This window comes from Dipodomys ordii, unplaced genomic scaffold (genome assembly GCF_000151885.1).
Source record: "Dipodomys ordii isolate 6190 unplaced genomic scaffold, Dord_2.0 Scaffold227, whole genome shotgun sequence".
Lineage (NCBI taxonomy): Eukaryota > Metazoa > Chordata > Mammalia > Rodentia > Heteromyidae > Dipodomys > Dipodomys ordii.
In genome coordinates this window covers 1,770,739-1,788,298 of record NW_012267443.1, presented here as the reverse complement: position 1 = coordinate 1,788,298, position 17,560 = coordinate 1,770,739, and the positions used below count along the sequence as shown (strand labels likewise).

Sequence of the window (17,560 nt, the reverse complement as noted above, 5' to 3'; positions counted from 1 at the left end):
ACAATAGAGTACACTCCATATGCCTGTTGTTTGATCAGCCTAATACTAAAAACTAAAGTTTTTATCTCTAGACTTAGATAGCAATGAACCTCTTTTGGTCAACACTAGAGTAAATTAAGAGCTATCAGATTTTTGGCTGAAAAAAAAACCCACCTTATTAATTGGAGTTTCTGTGTGGTTTTTAACACATTGCCTGATACAGAGCCTGTGTTCAGAATAATCACTGAATTAATATTATGATAAATGGAAACTGTCTTTCTAAGGGCTTCACAGAATTCATGCCTTATTCATTGTTGCGCTAGGCTCTGTAAGTATAGATCGGATAAACCTATGTAATTGCCCAGAGGAAAGAGATTGCATCCATCTGAAATTGGTAGGCAGATTTGATAAAGGAAGCACAACTAAAGTGACCATCACAGAACTTCAAAAAGAAAAAGCAATGGAGAGAGGGAAAGGAAGGAAGGAAGGAAGAAAGAAAGAGAGGAAGGAAGGAAGGAAGGAAGGAAGGAAGGAAGGAAGGGAAGGAAGGAAGGAAAAGAAAGGAGAAAGGGAGGAAGGCTGCATGTGAGGTGTAGTGTGATACTGTGAGCCAACACAGGAACACTTCATATACATTTAAAGAAATGGGGCTATACTAGCTGGATAAAGCAGTTCATTTGTGCAAAATAGTCATCTCAACTAAAAGCAAAGAAGTAGGTCCAGTCTGTAATTCTGGGATTTAAATATTTTAGGTAACACTCTCTCTTTCTAGGAAGCCATAGATTGTTTCGAGCAGAGAATAAAGAGGAACAGATATAGGTGTGGGGAAGCTGAGTGAGAAGACTTGTGCTGAGTGACTCCCTATGAAGATGTGCCAAAGATAATGACAGGGCTGAAGGATAAAAGAACCGTTGATGTGTAAATTAAGAAACCAACAGGAGGAAGCAAGTGAACAAAACTAGTCACTGAAGGCTGGACTTGTGGCTCAAGTGCTAGAGCCACTTGCCTGTCTAGTAAGCCCAAATCCTAGACTTCAATCTCCAGTATCCCAAAATAAATACATAAATAAAAAGAAAAATAACAACAATCATGGAGTTTATAAGCCTCAGAAGATGTGGTTTCTCATTAATAGAAAGTATGGAGACCTTAGGGGAAACTATGGTTAACTTTTTCTTAAATAGAGAAGACTTTATACTCAGGAGAAAATTCATAGGAGCTTCCATATCATGAAGTAAAGGACACCCAGTGTCCCATTGAAATTAAGATTAAGGAGAATGAAGCCCAACACTAGAATTTACCTATCAGGAGATCATTTGTTACCTTTGAAAATGGAGGCTAGGTTTACAGAGCTTAGAGCTGATGTACTCAGTGTGGGAGCTCAGACTTTTATTAGTCACAGAATGAGTATTGGAGCGATTTCAAAAAGCCTAATGGAAGCCCTACCTACAACTAAACAAATAAACAAGCATGAGATCTTTCCTTTTCTTTCCCCTGGAATCATACAAACACAATGTTTTCCCTCTCAGATTAGAAAGACAGATTTGATTGATTTAAAATGGGTGGTACATTATTCCCTAATTTTACTACTTCAGCCTTATTGAAACATTTATTTCCATATGTTTCCAAATGTGCTCCTTGGAACACACTTTGACAAATGTGTGAGATAATGATGCGAGGTTGCCTAGCAGCAGGCATTGTGATGAGTAGAATCAGGCTTTTAGTCGTGAGATGTTCAAATAACTACAACACTAATAGGTTACAGAGTGGTGGGGTTTTTTTTTTGTGTGTGTGTGTGCATTGTCTCAGCTGGTCTTACACTCATTAGAGCATCTCCCAGCTACCTCTAATTCAGAAAATAATTAGGTAGTCTCCTTTTAACTTTGCACAGTCCTGGCCATTAAGTGTTGCTTTAGGATTGATTTGGAAGAATTCAGCACTTTTCTTTTCTTTGGGTCCTGTTTAGAAAATTGAAATCCTGCTTTTGGGGGGAAAAGTCCATTAACAAGATCACCCTAGGACGCATCTATGCCATATCTATGGATTATTTTTATGTGCCTGTGTCATATCTGTGACTATCTAATTCTGTCACTCAAAGAATAATGATGCAACTGTCCATAATAAACATTTGAGGCAAGGAGTGGATTTTTGATGCATATTTCCTATTCGTTTATTTCATTACATACATTTAAGGATTTATTTTAATTTGAGTACCTTTAACTACAATGGTAGCATATAACTAAGTCCTTGGAGAATTGCAATTGGTTATGCAGCTAATCTCCTCAGCAAGGACTTGTGTGTGAACTTACTTTTCTGTTATTGTGGGGATCTTTTACTTGCTGGGCTAGCAACTACCACCAAAGCCACACCTCTAGCTCAGCTTTTTGCTCATTATTTTGTTTTCATTTTAAAAATTATCTTTAAGTATCTGTACAAAAGAATTTCCATTTAACACAACAGTTTATTAATAACAGTAAACCTTGATCAGTGTCACCCCTTTCAACGCGCTCAACCAACTTTCCTAGCCCAACCCTTCCCTCACTTAATTTTTCAGGGTATGTATTGATTTGGGGAGGGAGGTCTGTGTATACAATGCATTTTGATCTGTGTCATCCCTTCAACATTTAACCCCCTTTGAACTCACCTCTCCCCTTATTTTTCTTAATTTTGTGATATCTACAATGAATTCTCGACTATATCCTTTCTCCTTCCCCCTTCCTTTGTCTGCCCTTCTCCCCTTGGCTACACTGCCTCAGAGTCTGGTGAAGTTTTCTGCCAGGGCTAGTCTAGATTTTAATCCTCCAGATCTCAGTAGTTACAACTGGAGCCCAGCAAAATTTCATATTCTCTATGGATGTATGTTGAAGTAAACAACTACTATAAGCAGCATTAACCTGTGAGATTAAGGAAGTACTCTCTTAGCAGGTCTGTTCTTAGCATTCTGTGCCAATGTTGCCAGAATTTTTTTAAGAGAAAAAAATTTCATTGTGGTAATTTCTTGTTCTTTTATTTTTGAAATAGTATACATTTGTAATAGGAGTTCTTCTGACTTAGTCACCACAGTGACATCAAACCCCATTCCCAAAACCTGATTCTTTTTTGGAATTGTTTTAAGTATTATTATCTGCTAGCATCTGCAGTCATTTAAAATGCCAGTACAGCTTAAGGAAACAAAAATCAGGTAGCTCTAAACCCTGAGGGATTTCAAGACTGAAGGATTTGGGTGCCTTCCACATCACAGCAGGCCAACAAAGCTGTACTCGAGCCCAGCTATCAAGAAAGGTAGCTCATGCCTGCAATGCTAGCTATTCAGGAAACTTACATCTGGAGGATCACAGTTTATAGCCAGCCAAGGCAGAAAAATCTGTACAATTTTCTCTCTAAAGTAACCTGAAAGAAAACAACAACAATAACAACAAAAAACAGGGCTGTAGGCAAAGCGCAAGTAGTAGAGTATCAGCTGAGCAAGAACAAACCCTGAGTTCAAACCACCCCTCTTTTCCCCCGTACCTCCAAAGAGAGAAAAAAAAGACCTTTCAAAGATACAAATACTACTCTCCCCTCTCCCAGAACTGGTCAGAGCAACTAGCAAGGGGAAACTCAAAAGGAAAACTTTGACTCATAGTTTCTCCCTCAATCTCCTTGACTTTGAGCAGAAGTTCTCTCTCTGCTGGGCTTAAGAGTTCCAGAGCTGGGTTTCCTTGAAAGCCATGAAAACCCAAAAGCAAGAAAGGAAAGACAGAGTCCAGGTACTTGAAAGCCAGGAGGTGAAGCAACTCCTTTTAATTTATTTTTTTCCTTCTCTCCTAAGTGAATGTTTAGGAAATAGAGCAAATTTTTATTTATTTTTATTTATTTATGTATTTTGCTGGGCAGCTCCTCTTCTTGGGTCATGCTAAGCAACTCCTTTTTGTGATGAGCATTGAGCCTCTTTTCTGCAGAACCTTTCCAGCCTGAGTGACTCTAGCTCAACATGTTTCCTATGACTTTTAGACAAGCAAGGCATTTAATATCCTTTTGTACTCATAGTTTAGGCAAACACTGTAGATTCATAGGTGCACTTTTTAAATTCATAGCTCTAAAAATATAGTAATTTGCATTTTTCATATATGTCTATATCCTAGATGATGCTAAAAGCCCCAAATCACTAATGGCATCCAATTTGTTGGTGGTACAAGGAGGAAAAATTAAGCGGAAGTTTGTAGATCTGGGGTAAGTACCTCATGCTGTAAAAAGCAAACCCTTTAAGGAAGAGGAAAAATTCAACTTCTTCGTTCTGACTATCTGCTGTCATTATGGGGCAACTTTATGAAGGAATTCCAACAAGGGAAAGAAATGGAAAGAAAAAGAAGCCAGTAGTTTTCAGCAGGTAGCAGGTATAGGTGGGTGACTGAGAACATAAGGTTATTCCCAAACTGTCTGGCCTTCCTTTTCCAATGGTCACCAAGTATCAGTGGTCAGTAATATGCCTAGAATAAGATGAAAGAAAGTTGTATATATGGCATTACTTGTAGCCTATATCTGGACTTAATCATAGGCATTTGCTCTGAATCAGATCGCTGCTGAATTAGGTCACATGAACAGATTCAACAAATTCAATATTTATAAATATAAATTTAAAGTCTAGGTGATATTTTAAAAATACTCAGACATTTTGCTTGACTACCCACAATGCTTTTGCATCCTCTTTTCATTAAAATAAAGAAGATAATTTTGAAGTTAAATTCCTGGTAACTAAGAAGGTTCTGTCTATATCCATTTAAGAATGACTACCATGTCTTGCTGGCTTGGCTATATGCTGCTGTTGCTAGCACTATCAAATGTGCTTCCTTTCTAGTAAAGAGTTTCCCATAGGGAAAGGACCTTTGACGAGCATGTTGCCAAGTTTTTCCAATTTTATTTTAAGATTACATCACCTTAATGTTTTGTGGATGTAGACAGAGTAAAGTATAAATCCCTGAAGTCCATTTGCCTGGTTTGCCTTGTAGCTTTCCCACTTTTAAATGTTGAACAAGCTAGTTCACCCTCCTGGACTCTTTTATCTTATGTAAAATGAGAGTAATATTAAGATCTACCTTATAAAATTAGTGTACAGTCTAAGTTTTCATGTAAAGTATTTTTAAATGGTACTTGATATTCAAAACTAATAATAATGACAGTGGTTGGCAGCATTATTATTAACAGTTACAGAACAGTTTTATACTTGCCATTTCATATGATCTTTGTAAGATTGCAGTGACAGATAGTACTATACTTTTATTGAGGAAGAACTTTATCTTCATAAAATGTAATGATTCACTCTGGGCCATGTAGCTTGGAGATTCACTGATGTAGCTATGTCAAAATGGAGCTGTGTCCCTTTTATCCAACACACCACACCAGTACCATTTATGTAAGTATTTAGTAACACATTTCTTTACATTTGGCATTCATCTCAATATTTTTCTCAATATTATAAGCTAAGAAGAAACACCCATTCCTAAAAAATTGTAAAATTATTTGAACATCAGGGATCTACCTTGTAGGGCTTTTTTTCCTGCTTCTTTCCTGATAATTTAAATTTTGGCAAGAAATTATACCTTCTGTTACATTACTGGAGAGTAGAATTTCCACATTATTTACTTTTGTTGGTGTTACCTTTGTACCTTTTTTACTTTTATCCTTCACAATGGAGAAAGCCTGCATTATACTGAAAGAATTTTAGGGAAAATAGAGTAAATCTGAGGCCATGAGCAATGTTCCAGCATAAAAACTATAACACCTATTTTGTGCCTTGTAATACTCATAACTGTCAAACATAATACAGTAGGAAAATAAGGAAGCCATTTAAGGGAGAGAGCAGGAGCTGCACAAATACACAGTGGGCAAGAAAGTAAGACACCTCTGAAATGACACTGTTGTGTGTCTCCCCTCCCCCCATCAAAGACACAGTCAGGAGTCAGGGCCTCTCACCTTTAAGGCTTCACCTAACAGAGGTGTGAACATGGTAACTTGCAGGGAGCAGGCTGTTGGCTGAATCCCATGTAAAAGCCACGCACATCTGGAAAGTGTTGGTTCATACTTCCTGTACTATAAGCAGAGCCACAAAGAGTGAAGGGTGGCTGTCACCACAGCTGAAGTCCTGTGCTTGCTCCATTGCCTAACCAGGTAAACCTTTGTAAAACATTTCCCATTTCCATAGTTATCAATCATTTCATATGTACCAGTGCTACAAAATAGTTGGCAATTATAATCATAATTTTATAATTATATATAATTATGGTCCAATTGTGTCAAGATGGTAAGGAGTTCATATAATTGAAATTGAACAAGACAAAACTTTCTCTGTTTCAAAAATAATCATTGTTGAGCTCTCAGAATAATTGGGTAACACTAATCAAACCTAATGACAGCTTTTGTCCTCCTATATGGTCGATAATGGGCTCAGAACCTTCTGAAACATATTCCCGGAACAACAGAATTACCACCCTGTAGGAGCTTAATGCCATTGAGTTGGTGTCTGCAGGTGGGGAACACAGCCTAATCAACCAAAGCTGAAGTCACACTGCAGTTGCAGAAATGAGCCAGGAACAGACTCCTCACCCCTATGCATCTTCCTCAGAAAAAGGAGACAAGGATTCACAAATTGAGTTAATAATTGTATCTCAGGCTTTACCTTCAGTTCTTCTTAGGTTGTTAATATCTATTGAGATCCTAGTCAGTTAGAACCTGTAGCTGCTAAATCTTAAAGAGAGACTTTGGTAAAAATTGATTTCAGTTTTTATCTCCCCAGAGAGTAGAATTTACTCTATCCTGTTCCTTGTGGCAACATAATGACTCAGATACATAACCAGCATGAGTCAGATAAAGAAAATGGATGAGGATATAATCATAATAAATAAGCCCGGCAAAGATATACTGTTTGGGTCTATACCTCTGCAAATGTATACTCAGCATAGCAGACAGCAAATTTTGGGTCAGATAATATCCTATCCTAAAGTCTAGAGTAGATGGCTACTGACGTCAGTGAAGCAAATCCCTTGATCCCTGTGGAATAGCACCTGTTTTAGTCACTGAATGGAACGTCCTGTGAGCAAATGTGTGCTCTGTGTAAGTATAGGTGGCAGTACATTGGGAAAATGACAGAGCCTCCTCTGTGGTAGGAAATTTGCACTCACCAGCAAAAGTGTGACCAGTCGAAAGAACACTGAGCTGGAACACAAGGTAGCCATCCTGACTTTTCCATAGGTAGGTCACCTTGGTTTCCTACAAAAAAAATAAAATAAAATAAGTGGGTTGGGCATGACCAGTATTTAACTTGCTTGTTCACCTCTACATGCTCCAATATTATTGCCAGAAAGTCCACAATGAGATGTACTGTAGATGCTGAATTCAAAGATTTAGTAAGAAGGGAAAGAAATAGCTGAGGCATGATGGGTCATGCCTATAATACTAGCCATCAGCCACCTGAGCTTTATTTTGAGACCCTGTCTCAACCCTATCCCCCCAAAACAATAAAATACCTTGTTAGTTTTAGTATGTTTATTACATGTTAAAATAATGTTTTAGATTGATGTATTATTAAAATAGATTTTACCTGTAGGTTTTCATATGACTACTGGGAAGTTTTAGCTCATGTATGTGATTCATATTATTTTTATTGAATACTGTTGATCAACATGATTCAATTCTATTAGAAGTCATTTGATTTTGAACTCATTTTTCAGTTGGTTATAAATTAGCATTCACTCATTTGTTTATTTCTATTTCTATCCTCTTTGTTATAAAAATAATTTGTCTGCATACAAAAGTACATGCTTTACAACAGCATAATTTATTTTAAAAGTGAACAGAATAGAGAAAAATAAAAAAGCAAGAGTAAGGTTAGTTCTTAACCTATATTGTTTCCAGCAATACCTTCATAATCAAAATGGTAGTAGTTTTTTGAGTGAAAGACAAAAGCTTAATGTCAAATTGGTTGAGGACCTGAGTTCAAATTCTAGCACTGCCAATTATCTAAGGCAAGTTACTAAGGCTTTCTGTACTTCAGTTTCTTCATATGTAAAGACAGACACACACACACACACACACACACACACACACACACACATGAACACACACACACACACACACACATACACACAGAGTCCACATGTGCCCTCTTCAGATTGTTGGGAAGATTGAAGGGGGCCACACTTCAGTATACTTGAAGTCCTTAATTAACATAAATGGCCATTATTATCATTTATATTTAAAGCAAGCTTTCTGGAAGAGGATATAAAACAGACTATTCTTCATCAATCTGTATTTTCCTAGCAATCTTGTTCATCCAAGGATGACTTTTGTAATACCCTGAAGAATGAATGTGCTCTATGGATTATACTTCAAACAATCCTTCATAGGTGGAATTTCTTTCTGAGGCTTTCAGTAAATCATGGAATGGCAGTGAGGTTGAGATTGCATCCTTGCCCAAGTACCTGCAGGCAGCTCTGCCATGCTACTGAGCAAGATGAGGTCTCTGCTTATTAGTCATCTGAGCTAGGTAGAAACCTGCCCATCTGCAGAATTAGGCATTGAGATGTGTGTGTGTGTGTGTGTGTGTGTGTGTGTGTGTGTGTGTGTGTGTGTAGGAAAAAGCCTTTTCTCTAGCAAGCAGGTGCTTCCGTGAAGACTTTTAAATAATGCCAATTTAACCTTGCATAAACAGACTTATCCATCCCATAACCATCTCAGTTTTAGTTGCACATAATTTGATTCACTTTTTATTTTAAGTATTTTACATACCTTCAACCTAACAATCTTACATTCCTTACAAGCAAACACTTTTCCATTCTTTAAAAAAAAAAAAAAAACAGCTCCCAGAAGTCTCAGGTTACATTTTTACCTATGGTGCATCAAAACATCTCACTACTCTTACGTGTTTAACTTTATACATTAAAAATACAAATATATTGATCAGGATGCATTGTACTATAAGCTGACATGTTGAATACAAATCCCTCTGTACAACTATTTAAAGACGGGAATAAAAATTATAAATCATAAGAACTATAAGATTATGATTTTATATAAAATATAATAATATATTATAATTATAAAAATAAAAATTAATAATAATAAAGAGTTTAAGATTGTGAGTTTTAATGGAAAGTGGGACTTAAGTGAAAAGACAAGCCTTAGAAGTTAAATTATGACTTGGGTAGAGCTCCAAAGAGATTTACTCCCCTAGGTCTGTAGTTACATTTTAAGGAGATGAAGGAGCCAACCTTATGATTAAGCTCCTGGAGAGGATCCCAGGGCTATAAAGCCAGAGTTCAAGTCTTAGCATCCTTCTGGAGGTATATATTTATATTCACAAAGACAAGAACTCAAGGTCCTTTCCAAGTTGAATTTATGTAAGTTCAAGGGATAGATTTCTCTCCCTTTCTCTGAGGCACTAGGAAGACAGCTGTCCTTTTCTTCTATAAGCATCAAGATTTATATTTATAGAGTTCTTCACCTCAGAGTATAGACCAAGGTTAGGTTGATATCTGGTTCTCATGCTAACATCCTAGAAAGGGGAAATTGGAGCCTGAGGATCGGGGCAACAACTTTCTGTAAGTAAATAATAATGGACTGTGCTCCAGAAAAACTTCAATTAGCCTTTAGAATATTAATAAAGTTACTAAAATCTTTTAAGAGTCAGCACAGATGTGAGTTAAAATTCAGGTTACAAGTAAACTCCTCCCTTCTCCTCCCCTTAATTTTGATTCATTAAGCCTGAGTACTCAGGATCTGAATCTGAGCAGCTGGACCAGATGGTTCTTAACAGGATTGTTTGGGAAATACTGCACTAGTCTACTATGAGGAATAAATAGCTTCTTACAGGGACCTAGTTGCCTCTGCTAGCACACCATGTGTGTTCAGTTGCTGTGCTGCTTTTCCTAGTGATAGGAAATGAGTAGACCTTAGGGGAAAATATATATTATATCATATATTATGAATAATACATACATATATATTATATGTCTTATTTAATGTGTGTTATATAATGTGTGTATACTACAAATTGTGTGCATATATGTATATGTATCATTTATTCATTCAGTTTAGACTTTAGGAGGAAATTAAAGATTGACATATCTCTGGTTGGTCTTTGTTTATCATCTTTAAAGACTATCAAGAAATCCACTATAAAATTCTACATCTGGAATATTGCAGGTGGCCAACAATTTTATTGGCCCAACTTAATAACCTCAATGTTTTACCAAATTTGTACAGACTTCCCTATTTTCTTTCGCTATTCTTATACTTCCTTTAAATTATATGTTACATAATACAAATATAATAATATGAATATAATATAAATATAATTACATGACATAGATATAATTACAAGATTCTTTTTTTTTTTTTGGGTCCGGTCATGGGGCCTGAACTCTGGGCCTGGGCACTGTCCCTCAGCTCTTCAGCTCAAGGCTAGCGCTCTACCACTTGAGCCACAGCGCCACTTCCGGCTTTTTTCTTTTTGCTTATGTGGTGCTGAGGAATCGAACCCAGGGCCTCAGGCATGCAAGGCAAGCGCTTTAACCACTGAGCCACCTTCCCAGCCCCAAGATTCTTTTATATGTATTTTTTCCATTTAGGTCTCACAATAATATTTGAAACCACACCAGGAGTTATGCTATTTTATCAATTTAAAACTTAAACTTTGGGTCTGGTGCTCCTATAAAAATACAGATGGCACACCAATAACCTATGTTCTTCTTCAAGTATTATGAGCCCTGAAATTTCCAAACTATTTGAATGTGTTGATTTTAAAGTCATGGAGGTAGAAACTGAGTCCAGAAAAAGGTAGGCAGGATGCTCTTTATGAGAAAATGTGACTCAAGAGCAGTGGAAGCTAATATGGCACTAGAGGGCAGAAAGGCTGAGATGGTGCCTAAGAGTAGTCCCTAAAAGACTGTGCCAGCTGTTTTATTCATATCCATATGCAGTTATTAGGTGCACTTAATAAACTTTCACCATGGCAATAGCCATATGAGAATATTGAATTTTTTTTCAGATAGATTTAGCTGCCAAAAAAAAAAAAAGGAAAACTATTAAGATTAGTGCTGTGGCCCAAAGTCAAAGTTTTAACTCTATGAAGAAGGAGGATTTCTGTTGTTTCAAACTAAATTGAGTTCTTTCAGAAGTTAGTTCAATAAACCTTTTACCTTTTCTTTCTCTAATATGCCCATTATTTTTCACACAACAGGATCTTCAGAAGCAGACTGGAAAGCCGGAAAGCCCAGCGACCCTCTGCATCACAGGCCTCCACTCGCTCCCCTTGCATGCCTTTCTTGTGGTTTAATGAAAGTCGGAAAGGATCCTATTCCTTCGGGAACCTGCCTTCACCTACCAATCCCCTTCAGCCTTCTCCTGAGACTCTAATTTCAGATAAAACTGGGTCCAAGGTAGAAAAAAAAGCAAACAAGAAAAATCCCTCTTCCTCTTCAGTCTTTTGGAAGACATTCTCCACTTGTGTGTGTCCTCTGGATTCAAGGAACCAAAGTGCTAACCTTGCAATAAGCAATGCATGGTGTTTCTTCTGTGGGGGAAAGGAAAACCTCACATAACCATCACCTGCTTTAATACTGTTCATTCTAGATTGTATATGTCTCTGATTTGCCTGTCTTTTCACCTACTTCTGTTTAATCTGTTTGACAGCGATGCCATGCTGGGAAAGAAGCATTTGAATCATGAAATAGTATGATAGATCTGTTTACTAAGTATTCTGCTTTCAGTTGCCTTATGAAACTATTTCACTGTGCTCTTCAAGATTTGCCAGAAAACATAAATTTGGGACTGAATTTGTGTTTGATCACCTAAGTGAACCTCATTAAAACATACATAGCCCCTTAATTTATTCCTTCTTTTCATATCAAATGTCCGTGCTAAATAGCTGTTGTAATTTTGTCATGACGTTTGTTCAAACTTCACCAGGAAGAATTAGGAACTGAATGCATGGATGTAATTTGTTTGGAAATGCATGATGGTTATTTCCAGCATGACACTGCAAACTTTTTTCTAACATTTTATTGATATTCAAATGATAGCTAACTTTCTTACATTGTTAACTCTTTTTTCTGTGTTCACTTTTCTTTCTCACACAGAGCAGGATTAATCTTACTTAAATATAATTATTTTCTTGAGGTCAGCTGTTCAAAGGGTTTAACTGGGGAGTGGGGGCTGGGGTAATGTTTCCACTGATAATACTACATGGTGCTATTCGTGATATTCTGTGTGCAGTGACCTGCTGCGTAAGTGCTCGACTGCTCTAGAAAGGATCCTAATGGGAAATTAACAGTCTACCTCCTGGGAAGTAGAATCTGAAACAAGATGGTGTTGGCCAAGCTCTTAGAGTTCCTGGGAATCCAGACATTCTACAATTGTTAGCAAAAGAAATTTTCACAGCAATAAACCTTTTAATATCCGAACTAAGACATCTGAATGTTGCTGGAATACTTTTGCTGTTATCCTGTCCTAAAGAGAATCCAAACTGGGTTAAAACAATTTTCATAAATATATCAGGGTTAAATAATTTTAATATCCACTGAATGTGTCAGAGCAGTTCCAGGGAAGGTTTTTTGTTTTTGTTTTTAACACGCTCCACCTTATACATCTCCCCATCCTCAGGTGATTGGTGGGATTTGTATCTCTTCTGTGCAACAGCCTTTTTGGTTGTCTGTTGGTGCTATAAGAGAGTTGAGTTCCAATATGTAACTAGAAGTGCATCACCAGATCTGCCCTGCCCCAGAACTCATTGTCATGAAGGGTACCTCTAAGAGACCATCTGTCACTTCTTACAGTATATCATTGCCACACACACACAAACACACCATCCATCCCAAGGGTGCTTCGGCTACTTCCCTGATATGAATTGCCACCTGTTCCTAATAATTCAGCCTCTCCACATCATCTCATGTTCTTACTTAACACTGCTGCTCATCATGATTTGGGTCAAGGCAGATAGGCTTATTAATATCACTTCTCTGAGCAGCTGCAGAGGATAATAAATTCTATACCCTTGGAGTAAGATTGAAGAATCATTTCTCTAAAATATCTACTGCTTATCAGATGGAGAAAGTATCTAGAATTCCCCCATCAACCACAAAAAAAAAATAAAGCATCCTCAACCAATGTCTGGTTGAATGTCATCCAAAACAAAGATGAAATTCTTCTAGGACTGCTAAAAGAGGGACATTTGAGAACTTGTAAACATACCTACCTTTGGTTCACTCATTGTGCTCATTTAACACTGAACATGTATTTATTTATTTATTTTTTACAGAATTTTACCTTCAATGATGACTTCAGTCCCAGTAGTACCAGTTCGGCAGACCTGAGCGGCTTAGGGGTAGAACCCAAAACACCAGGGCTCTCTCAGTCCTTAGCACTGTCATCAGATGAGGTACTTCCATGCAACCACATCAGAATTGCTTTCTCATATCACAGAGTTTACTTATGGCCTGTCACAGGAAACTAACACAGGGTAGATTTTGTGTAAAAGTATCCTCAATTATGGTTTTGCATATAATACAATGTCTTCTTGCTCAGCGTGAAAGCAAAACCTCTGAGCATCTTAAATTTTTTATGGGTGGAAGTATGTGGTGGGGAGGCTAGGCACTGGAAAGCAAAAATGGCAAACAATTCAGATCACATGGGAGTTGACAAATTATGCATTTCCTTTCTACTTTGCCTCCTTACAATCCTCTATACCCCAAGAGTCTAAAATTCCTTCTGAATATGTTAGGCCATAATTATAGCTCTGATAAAGAAGGAAAATAGTCTCCAAGCCACTTATGCAGAAGCGAGGGTCAAGATTAGCATTGCTAGCTGAGCTCATACCTATAATCCTGGCTACTCAGGAGGCTGAGATCTGAGGATCACAGTAAGAAGCCAGTTTAGGCAGAAATGTCCTCACGACCCTCATCTCCAATTAACTAGCATAGTAAGCCAGAAGTGATGGTATAGTTCAACCTTGAGCAAAAATGCTAAGCAAGAACATGAGGCTGTGAGTTCAAGCCCCAGAAGCAAAAAACAAAACAAAGGAAGATTAGCATTGCTAAGCATTAACTGGAGATAAATTGCCTATAGAGAGAAAGGAAACTACATTAATAACATTATTGACTTAGATCCCAAAGTGGAAGGCAGGAAACCATGTAATTAAGAAAATTTGTTCCCTTACTTAAATATTTGTTAATATTTTTTTTCTTCATAACCTTTCTTTTGTAAAGATTTTTTCTTCCTCATAAACTTTCTGCCCTTATTCTTCAAGTTGAGTATGAGTTTAATATTACAAGTGTGAACTATCTATGCTGTGTGTGCTGTTTCTGTAACACTTTTCTTCTTGATCCCCTTATTGCTGTCACTCAGAGCCTGGATATGATAGATGATGAGGTGAGCCATCGGGCTGTGTGTGGTACTTGGATGTCTGAGCTAGCTTTTATAAAACAATACAAGAATTCTTTTCTCTATTGTGGGAGGACATCCTATGTTAATTAGCTCCACTCCGCCATATTTGCATCATAGCAAAAAGTTGCTCCTCGATTTATCTGCCATCACCATTACATTGACATGATCCATTCTGTATCATCGCCTCTGCCTGCATCTCAGCATACCCCATCCCTTCTTCTGTGTTCCTCACAGGTGTCACCAAGGTGACTCCTGTCTCTTCCAAGGCCTGTCATTGCTTCATGCCCTCAGAATTCAGTGGGTCTAGGAGCTATCCTGCCCCTTTGTACTATTAAAAGGAATATTCTACAGTGGACAGAGCCTGAAATTTGAAATAAACCACTTACAGTTAAGCCCTGCCACCTGTTCACTGTGTTGTCTTGGACAGATCATGTAGACTTTCTGGGCCTCAGTTTTATTTATGTACTAAAAAAAATTACGGATATTCTTGCTCCACCTTTCTCACAGGTTGTGAAAATTAATGGTTGTGAAATTTTCCTGAAGATGGCTTATGGGCTTCATGCTCTCCTCTTCCAAGTGAAAAAGGCCTCCAAAAATCGACTGTGTTTTAATAAAACTCTAATGTCCTGGCAGAGGATAAATGCAGAGTGATGCCTTGCATGCAGAGATCTATGAATTTTCCCTTTTTATACCTGATAATATATCTAGAGTGTTCTAATGTAAAAGCTTGCAACATTAGAGTGTATTTTTTGCAACAGTAAACTTCCTACATTAACAATTATGCTTTATTTAGGGGATTTTTAAATTTACATTTCAGACAATGTAGATACTCTGTTTCTTTTTAACACAACTTGAACCATTATCATATTAAGTATGGCTCTAGTAGGTTATCAACTACCTTTTGCTAGCATAATAATGAGCCATGGCACTTTAGTCCTTTAACAATGCGTAACATTCCTATCTCAGATCCTTGATGATGGCCAGTCTCCCAAACACAGTCAGTGTCCGAATCGGGCCGTTCATGAATGGAGTGTGCAGCAGGTTTCTCACTGGTTAATGAGCCTAAATCTGGAGCAGTACGTATCTGAATTCAGTGCCCAAAACATCACTGGAGAGCAGCTCTTGCAGTTGGATGGAAATAAACTTAAGGTAAAGAATTATATATCTGTGTTAGGTTACTAAGTATAATTTGCATTACTCGACACCTAAACTGTTTTCATTAGGTACTTGCACTCTGCATACCTGACCTATAATTCTCATCAACAGCAGAAAGGATGATGAATTCTTTCTGAATAGGAAATTAAGTTTCAGGAAGTCCCTCAAGGGTTCTGAATTAAATGGTAATCTGCTGATTAGGAGAGAGCTAGGATCCCACTCCATTGCTTCACCTGGCAACACATGGCCCATATATTAACTCTATTTATTTCACATGTAGTATGAGTTGTATTGATGGCTCATGTGGACCCTTCATCACATTTGTTAAGATGCAGGCCCTGACTCCTCCCTTCCTTACTCATTTCTTCTTCATGTCTCTTCTTCCCTACATACCATTCCAAAATGGACTGATACTCTTTCCAGAACTTTCTTTCCCAAATATATTCAAGGCCATATCTTCCTTACCCTCCATCACACTCTCATTCCCACACATCCAGCCCATCTCTTAAGAGACTGGCATGGCACCTATCCTGTGGAAAAAGGCAAAAGGAGCATATAGTCAGCTCCACCACCCCTCCCCACTGTCCCAAACCCCTGTGAGGCTGACGGGTAGATGAGTACCTCTTGACAGTCTGGAAAAGGTTAAAGATCAATCAATAGCCTGTGAATATGAAGGCCTCATCGACAAGGCTGTCCCTGTTGGGGAGATGGATGCATCCTGCTGTTGATTCTGAAGGTCATGAAACATTTAAAGTATGTAACCAACTCCCCTTATTCTGAATTCCTAGCTCATTGACTAACCTCATTATAATTGGGCTTTCTTTATTGGTCTGCCAACAGAAAGAGAATGGCCAGTCATACTGACACAGTCATTTTGGCCCCAAAGACATTTTTGGTTTTTATTGTAAATGAATACACTGGCAGAAGGGAAGTCATTTCAGTTCTTCCTGCCTTTCTTTGGAGCCCTCTGTAGCAGCAGGTGCTCACTCCTACCCTTTGAAAATATTGATGTGTTTGTAATTATTTTGCCTCTAAATGTCTATGGCCCAAAGGTTGGAGTAGAATCATGCCCTTTTCCAATTCATTTACTCATTAAAAACCAATTTGGAAAGCATTTTCTTAGGTTCTAAGGTATACTTAGAAGGGACTTCAAAGAACAAAGCACAGACTTCCCTCTCCCCTACACATAATTTTTTTTCAGCAAATGAAATCTACTTTCCTTAGTTCTTCCCTTTTTCATCTATATTTAAGTTCATTTATGAGTTTGAACATACTGTGATAGTTACCTCATGAGCAGAAAGGTCATCGGATTTACAAGTTCAGTGTGCATGCTTCCTTCATAGGCTCTTGGAATGACATCATCCCAGGACCGAGCAGTGGTCAAAAAAAAGCTGAAGGAAATGAAGTTGTCTCTGGAGAAGGCACGGAAGGCCCAAGAGAAAATGGAAAAACAAAGAGAAAAGTTGAGGAGGAAAGAACAGGAGCAAATGCACAGGAAGTCCAAAAAGGCTGAAAAGATGACATCCACTGCCACAGAGGGCGCTGGTGAGCAGTGAGTCTCGCCCATTCTGCTGGGTGCTGATGCTCAAGAGAAGTCCCACTTTTTCCTGCCCCATTCTCCTCCAGAGCATGAAGAAGAAATTGACCACAAGGGTAATACTGCTGTAGGCAGATTGAGGAACTGTGTGTTGAATGACTTCATTTTCTGCAATAATGGAATGCACTCTTAATTTTGATCTCCTAAAATAATCCCAAATTGCTTTTGATTTATTGACAAATGAAAGATCTCATTTATGAGAGAGGCAAAGTAGCTGTGATTCTTTCTTCTACTTAAGAACATCTGGAGTGTTGGGTGTGTTGTGCCACTTGGAGGACCAGCATGACCGTACGAGCACAACACACCCTGGTTTGTTAGTGAATTTTCAGTGTGGGACTCTGAAATGGGTCAGTTGCATCTATCTGTGTGAAGAGTGCACTTGCCATGAGCCATAGGAGCCATATTCACTCCCAGGGC

The 17,560-nt window shown here is 38.0% G+C and overlaps 1 protein-coding gene across 1 annotated transcript in view; it reads left to right on the top strand.

The window, feature by feature from the left end:
• Ppp1r9a (protein phosphatase 1, regulatory subunit 9A) overlaps positions 1-17,560 on the top strand; it is a 251,716-nt gene extending 234,156 nt beyond the window's left edge. The window contains exons 13-16 of the mRNA XM_013035860.1: positions 13,268-13,387; positions 14,353-14,376; positions 15,358-15,540; positions 16,890-17,560. Coding sequence (XP_012891314.1) covers positions 13,268-13,387; positions 14,353-14,376; positions 15,358-15,540; positions 16,890-17,102 — 540 coding nt within the window. The 3' untranslated portion in view covers positions 17,103-17,560. The remainder of the gene's footprint in view (positions 1-13,267; positions 13,388-14,352; positions 14,377-15,357; positions 15,541-16,889) is intronic.